General features: G+C 39.7%; 1 protein-coding gene and 1 long non-coding RNA gene across 2 annotated transcripts; both read left to right on the top strand.

The window, feature by feature from the left end:
• The first annotated feature begins 468 nt into the window (after positions 1–468).
• On the top strand, positions 469–4,916 carry LOC131225197 (uncharacterized). The gene is made up of 8 exons (XM_058220673.1): positions 469–761; positions 845–936; positions 2,250–2,440; positions 2,527–2,631; positions 2,917–3,051; positions 3,718–3,912; positions 4,376–4,477; positions 4,636–4,916. The coding sequence occupies exons 1-8, from the start codon at positions 469–471 to the stop codon at positions 4,786–4,788; spliced, it is 1,266 nt and encodes a 421-aa protein (XP_058076656.1). The 3' UTR covers positions 4,789–4,916.
• Positions 4,917–5,333: 417 nt separating this feature from the next.
• Positions 5,334–6,612, top strand: LOC131228671 (uncharacterized). The gene is made up of 2 exons (XR_009163049.1): positions 5,334–5,740; positions 6,297–6,612. It is a non-coding gene; the product is annotated as an uncharacterized LOC131228671 (long non-coding RNA).
• Positions 6,613–6,829: the final 217 nt, after the last annotated feature.

The following is a 6,829-nucleotide window of genomic DNA, read 5'->3' as shown; positions in this document are numbered from 1 at the left end:
ATAGTTTGATTTGAGTTAATGTATGCTCAGTATACAGTTTCTGAGTGCACGCGTATCAAGCGTCGTATGCAACCGGAGCATAAAATAAAACTCCCCTGTATAAAATTCCTCTATTCCTTTTCCCACTCTCTCAAACTTTCACGCCCAAAAGATGAAGTCTTCTACTATCCAAACCCTCAGAAAGTTGACATTCGTCGATCGAAGGAAAAATCCCGCAAGGTGCGTTTGAAATCTCTCTCTCTCTCTCTCTCTCTCTCTCTCTCTCTCTCTCATTTACCTTTCCCTTTCGCAGATCATCGCAGAATCCCTAAATCTAGCTTTCTTAGCTGCATTCGAAGCCAATCCAATCGATTCTTCGTTCATCTCAGCAATCACAAAAGGAAATCAAGAAATTGATCTTCTAAAGTATGTTTCAGATCCCAATTCTCCGAAATCTGTGTTGAAATCCATGCAATCTCTCACGTTTGTATGTCCCGCCTGCAGAGCTGTCCAAAACCCTCATTTTCATCTCCATCGGACCTGTTTGACCCCACCGATGCATTAGAATCCTTCCCTACACCGTCGATTACTGATGGGAATCAAGGATCTAGCGGATCAGAGGTTTTCGAGACGGAGAATGTGGACATTCAGGTGGCCGTCGATTTACTGCTCTCCGCTCGTTTCCAGGTCCTGAATTGTCCCAATGTTGATCTCCGATGGAAGAAGCTTCTGGATTGCTTGATCAAGAGCGCAATTGAGCCATTGGATTGGCTGCCAGAAGAGTAGGACATGTTTTACGGGCTTCTCCAAGAGAAGGTATGGATCGGATTACTCCGTGTTTTCATGTGGATCATTTCGGTGTCAGTCATCATGGATCGAGATGCCCGAACTGGGACGGGATTTCCTGGCATGCAGCCTTCTACATGACAGTTTCTAGGGATGGCACGTGCATTGCATGTGAGACGAAGGCCGAAATGAGATGACAAAGCGGTAAAAAAAAAAAAAAAACAAAAAACAATTGATACACATTACCTCTCCATTTTTTTAAAGCTCAAAATTCAAGGTACTGAAATTGGACGGATCTAGTGGATGAACTTACTTGTTCAGGCAAGTATCTATTTTCTCTTATACCTTATGAAAACCTCAGAGAATTAAATGATTGTAATTATATGGAGATTGATTGAAACTGAAACTCCTGTTCTTAATTATGTTGTAGGCAAACTATGAGATTACTAGTGCAAGAAACTAGGTGATCGTTGTCAAACAAATATGAGTTTTCCACTTGCTATCCTAAACATGACCCCTAATAATGGAATCCATGCCTCAACATGGAAAAAATCATTACCTTTCTTTTCTTTTCCCTTGGAGTACATGTATCCAGACAAGTATCCAAGTTATGAAGCACTCCATCTACATATCTATGCACCGAAATACAAGGCCTCAACCATTAATTTGTCATGCCCTACTGCTTGGAACAACTTTGCCACCAATTTGAAGGCTTCTGTCAATTGAATGTTGTCGATTGGACATAGTTAAAATCAGTTTGGTACTCCTGTATTTATATTTTTTACTCTCTTTTTTTGTCAATTTGTCATGCCCTACTGATTGTGCAATCTCCTATCTTTGAACTTTGTTTTGATCAAAACAGCAGTACTGAACAATGTGCTGTTTGTGCAAGACTTTGTTCTTTTTCGATATGGTAGCTATAGTTGGTGCAATAAATGACCTGATGAGATACTTGCGCAAAAGCTTCCTGTGCTCCATTGAATTACCTGATGGGAAATGCCGTTTCTTGGCCTGATGCTCTCCTTCACGATTGAATCAGTTATCTCCTCTGGCTGTTAATGTATTAGGAATTTGTGAGCAAAATAGCTAGAATTTTCCATATTGCTATTTTTTATTTTTTGGTCTGAGAATTCAAGTTTTATTAAATAGCTGATTATTTATTAATTCTATACTGGGTATATGCTTCATTAATTTTCCTTCAGTGTGGTCATGTTTTAATTGAAGTTCCTTTCAGATTTGCATGGCTTGAGTTGGTGAGCCACAGAAGTTTCATGCCACAATTACTCATGTCCAACTCTCACGAGGGTTGGCCTTTCATCCATCGCTTGCTCATAGACTTGTTCAAATTCATGGAGCCATACCTGAGGAATGATGAACTAGGAGAAACGGTCTGTTCTTGTTGCATATTCAGATGATTGGTTCGCAGGAAATTGAGTTTCTTGGGGTGGCATTTTGACATTTTATCTCTATTTGCCCATGTGCAGGTTCGCTTCTATACAAAGGAACTCTAAGGGTCCTGCTGTTACTGCTTCATGATTTTCCAGAGTTCCTTTGTGGTTATTATTTCAGCTTCTGCGATGTGATCCCTCCGAGTTGCATTCAAATGCGAAACACTATTCTCTGTGCTTTTCCCCACAATATGGAGCTGCCCTATCCTTTAACTCCCAACTTAAAGGTAGTTGTGTCATGGTTTCGTTAGCAGCATCATCGTTTATTAATCCCTGACTAAACAACTAACCCCTTTTCTTTTAACATATGCAGGTTGATTTGGTCCCTAAATCCAGCCAGTCACCATGCATCCTCTCTGAGGTTGATGGTGCTATCAAAGCAATGCAAATTAAGACTAAAATTGATGAGTATCTCAAGGTACCTGGATTCTGGAGTCCCAGTCGTGATTCAAAATACTATACTAAGAACTGGTTATTGTTTTATTTACAAAACAAACGAGGCTTTTCTGTTATAAAATTGTACAGGCTAACTATCATCATAGCTTTGGGCATTTTTACCTTTCTATTGTCCTTCAGTTTCACTTAGTTTGGTGAGTTGGGTAGCTGGGTCTTTGGACTAGTGATGCAGTACACTCATTGTGTTAATCATCTGGTTTTTCTGTGTTCTACTCACCTTGTGTGCTGTTTCCTTATTTTGCTGCAGTCATGGAAAAAGGGATCTCCACTTTTAGCGGAGCTAAACCAGAGTCTGTTGCTTCCCCAAAGCGAGGCTGCACTGGCTGGGACTCGGTACAATGTACCCCTGATCAACTCCCTCGTGCTTTACTCAGGCATGCAGGTAACCCTTTCTTTGCACTATCTCTAGCTCTGGGTCCACTAAGTTCTTCAAGAATGTGAAAGAGGACAAATTTTAAAACTCTTTTATGTTCAGCATGGCTAGTAGGAGAAAAAATACCCCAATATTCTGGAATTGAACAAAAGCTTCTGAAATAATGAAACAGCTTATAATTTCTTCCCAAAAGGACACTATTAAACCTTTTAAATTAGTCAGCTGTATCAGATGCACCTCCAAGATTGAACTTTTGAGTATTGTTTTGCGAGGCAGGAGGCATGCATTAAAAGGTGATGCAAATGGCCTTCAATATCTGCCAATTATCACCAATTATAATGTTGTTGCTAGATCTGGGTTATAGTTTGTTCATTAGTGCAAGATAGAAGTTATAAGGGAAGTTCCTAGAAAGAAGTACCATGATCCTTTTGGTAAAATCGGCTTTCCTTTGTTACATGAAGTCCTGCATAAAAAGATTTTTTTGCATCTGTACTTGACTCTTCGTCAGCCAGTAAGGTTTAAATATTAAAGGATATGTTTCCTCTTCATATAGTGCAAACACTGAAGGATGCGTTTTCTGCATTTGACAAAAGAACTGGTTGATTTTTTACTGGATTTTTAACACCATTGAAAATGGAACCTCTACTTGGACGCTTATATCTCGAGGAATTGTAGGCTATCTACACCACTCCCGTGGATGACTTTTCAGTCAGTCCTACCATGGACATTTTCCAGGTTATGATAACAGATTTGGATCCAGAAGGGCGCTACCTTTTCCTAAATTCAGTTGCCAACCAATTACGCTACCCAAGCAGCCATACCTTCTACTTCTCCTTGGTCCTTCTCTATTTGTTTTCAGAAGCAAGCCAGGTGAGGACTTGCTCTGTTCATAATTCAACTTATGTTCAGTTAAATTCAGTAGGAAGGATGTAGAATACTTTGTTCGTTATTGTTATGCAAACTGCAGGAGCTGTCATCATGTTTCATAATTAACAAAATTGGCTGAAGTAAATGTCATTTTTAGTATTATTATCAGTTTGCTATTTCGATTGGGAAATGATATCCGCATTTTTTAAAAATGCATGCACCTTTTCTTCTACCTTTCGCACATTTGTTCTGTTCAGATTCCAAAATTAGAAATAGTGGGTGGAGATTTTAAAAAAATAAATCATGGAGTGAGTTACATGCTATAGAGTCATCCAAAGGGGTACCCTTCATAATTTGGGGTGGTTGTTTCCTTCTGATGTGTTAGTATTTTATGGACAACATTATTTGGGGGTGGTTGTCTCCATCCGATGTGTTAGTATTTTATGGACTTTCCTTGTGATTGGAGGATGTCATTCAGGAGCAAATAATGAGGGTGTTGTTAGAGTGTCTCATTGTCAAGCAACCTCATCCATGGAGCTTGCTGGCCACCTTTATTAAGCTCGTTAAGGTAACCATTTGGTAGAGTGGCTACATAGAATCCGACCATTGATTTTCTGTCATTTTGTGCCTTATTTTCTCTTTTGTCCAACTAATTATCATTCTCTCTCATTCTCTAGCAATATGGGTGATATTTCTGTAAATTGAATGGTTGCCTGCTCCCTGCAGAATCCACAGAATGACTTCTGGAACCGGCCATTCTTTCGGCATGAGCGTAAGATTGTTGATGAACTGTTTGAATTACTGGCAAGACCCTATGGCAGCATGATGACTATGGATGGTGGGATGGTCCCAGGTGGGGTTTCTGATAATGCTCATTGAAATCTTCTTGGAAACATTGAAAACCAATCGGATCTTACATTCATGGTGTACTGTAGTTAGTTTCTATGGGTCTTTTCAGGGGCCAGGCATCAGGAGCTCTGTATTATAGGTAAATGAAATTCTCATAATAGAAGGTCATATTGTGACTGTTTATTCTGGCAGCAGCAGTTTTATATGTGCCTTTTTCATTGGGTCAATGCCAGGAAATTAAAAAATTAAGAACAAGAACTAAAGAATAAAATTTAAACAGAGCAGAGTGACGATTTTTCCCACAAATAACGCATCTATGGTGGGGTGAATCAGGGGCTATCTCCTAGCTGGTGTTAGGCCCATCATGTGCCATGTTGTTGAAACTGGTAAAACAGTTACGTGGTGGCCTACCACTTAGGCCAGCTTATCAACTAGAGATACCTCGTAAATGGCTTAGGACTGACGTTCAGATTTGCCCAGGATTGCCTTGGCAGGGCCTATCTCTGCTTTAAAACTAAACATTACATTGAACAATTAGAGCAACTCACTTTTTTGGGTGACTACCAGACAGGGCCTTGAGTATAAAATAAACATGCAAGTCTAATTGTTATGAATCACTCCTCTGACATGGTGGTGTATTGGTTTCTCTGTTGCAGGTGATGTAACATCGATGGACGCCTACTTGATAAAGTTCTTCCCAGTCGTCTATCGAAAGACCAAAGATCCTGGTTTGGACAGCCATTACTGCAAATACGACAACCACGGCCTTCAGCTATTGATCACATCATCGTTGTATCTGGCTGGCTTGATTTCGTCCTTCTTCGCATCCTACACCACAAGAAACCTCGGTCGGAGGCTGACCATGCTCATTGCAGGGATTTTCTTCATCATTGGCGTGGTGCTAAATGCAGCTGCCCAGAACCTTGCCATGCTCATTATAGGAAGGATCTTCCTGGGGTGTGGAGTCGGCTTCGCTAATTAGGTCTTTTTCTAGTTTCACTTCCGATTCCTCAGGCATGACCATTTTTATCCCCTTTTGTAACCATGACATATGTAGATTCCCATTAAAATGGCATTCACCTTATTTTGCTAGCAGTGTCATTACTAAGATCAAGATTCACGGATTTTTGGTGCAACATAATATCTATAAGTCTGATAATTCATTGTTGAATACATGCCGATATTTCATTGGCAGTTTCAAGTTATTTTTTAAAAATCTTTTTCTTTTCTTTTGTTTTTGTTGATTGGCAGGTAAGCAAGGTTCAAATCTGAGACCTCAATGTTGAAATGCACCCTGTCTACCATTGATCTACTGGCTCAAATTCTTGCGGTTTTGCTACCATCTATTTTTTATTTTCTTGCTTGTAAGATCTTTTTTCTGATTGTTGTGGATGCTTATATTCCTTCTTGTGGCAGGTTCAGCTGCACAGTATCGTTCCTTGGTAGTTAGCTAATTTGAATCTGCAACAACAAGTTGCTGGAAATAGCAGCTATGTTGATGTTGAATTCATCGATCCTGTGATTAGGGCCGTTGGCAGAGGAAAGCTTCCACTGCCGATGACGCACCAGATCTCTCCCAACTACAGCTCCATCATGTTGGCTGATTTCTCGGAGATGGACCAGAGGCTTCAGTTGTTGCAGTCAAGATCTAACAATCTGAATTAGAATCCAGTGATGACGGTTGATCAAAGCTTCAGTTGTTGAATTCTTTTTTTTTCCTAGATTTCTATTCCAAATAGAAACTAAAATTTCAATTTGAAAAGTCGCTGTGATTCTCATGTTTTTCTCCATGAGTTGTTACCTTATGAGAACAAAAATGCAAGCCATTTGATCAATGGCCACTGAATATGCAAAGGTTTATGAATGGGTTAAAATAAATGATTTAGGCTCAATTATTGATAAATGTTAGAAATTGATTTTAGCCTCAATTGATGTCAACAAAGGCTAAATCTATCTTTAGTCTCAGTTTTGCCTTAGTTACCTAAACTGAGACTACAACTCCCGTGGCTAAAGGCTTTAGCCTCGGTTGTTGAGAATCGAGGTTAAGAATAAATTTAGCTTCGGTTGGAGG

The sequence above is a fragment of the Magnolia sinica genome, chromosome 2, assembly GCF_029962835.1.
Source record: "Magnolia sinica isolate HGM2019 chromosome 2, MsV1, whole genome shotgun sequence".
Lineage (NCBI taxonomy): Eukaryota > Viridiplantae > Streptophyta > Magnoliopsida > Magnoliales > Magnoliaceae > Magnolia > Magnolia sinica.
The sequence above is the reverse complement of the archived record's forward strand: the minus strand, read 5'-3'. Positions and strand labels throughout refer to the sequence as shown.

Bases quoted from the DNA above. Each gene is read 5' to 3' on its own strand.
- LOC131225197 (XM_058220673.1), top strand. From the start codon at position 469: ATGTCCCGCCTGCAGAGCTGTCCAAAACCCTCATTTTCATCTCCATCG. The intron at 937-2,249 runs GTGAGACGAAGG...GCCCATGTGCAG, and splicing joins GGATGGCACGTGCATTGCAT to GTTCGCTTCTATACAAAGGA. The intron at 2,441-2,526 runs GTAGTTGTGTCA...TAACATATGCAG, and splicing joins CTTTAACTCCCAACTTAAAG to GTTGATTTGGTCCCTAAATC.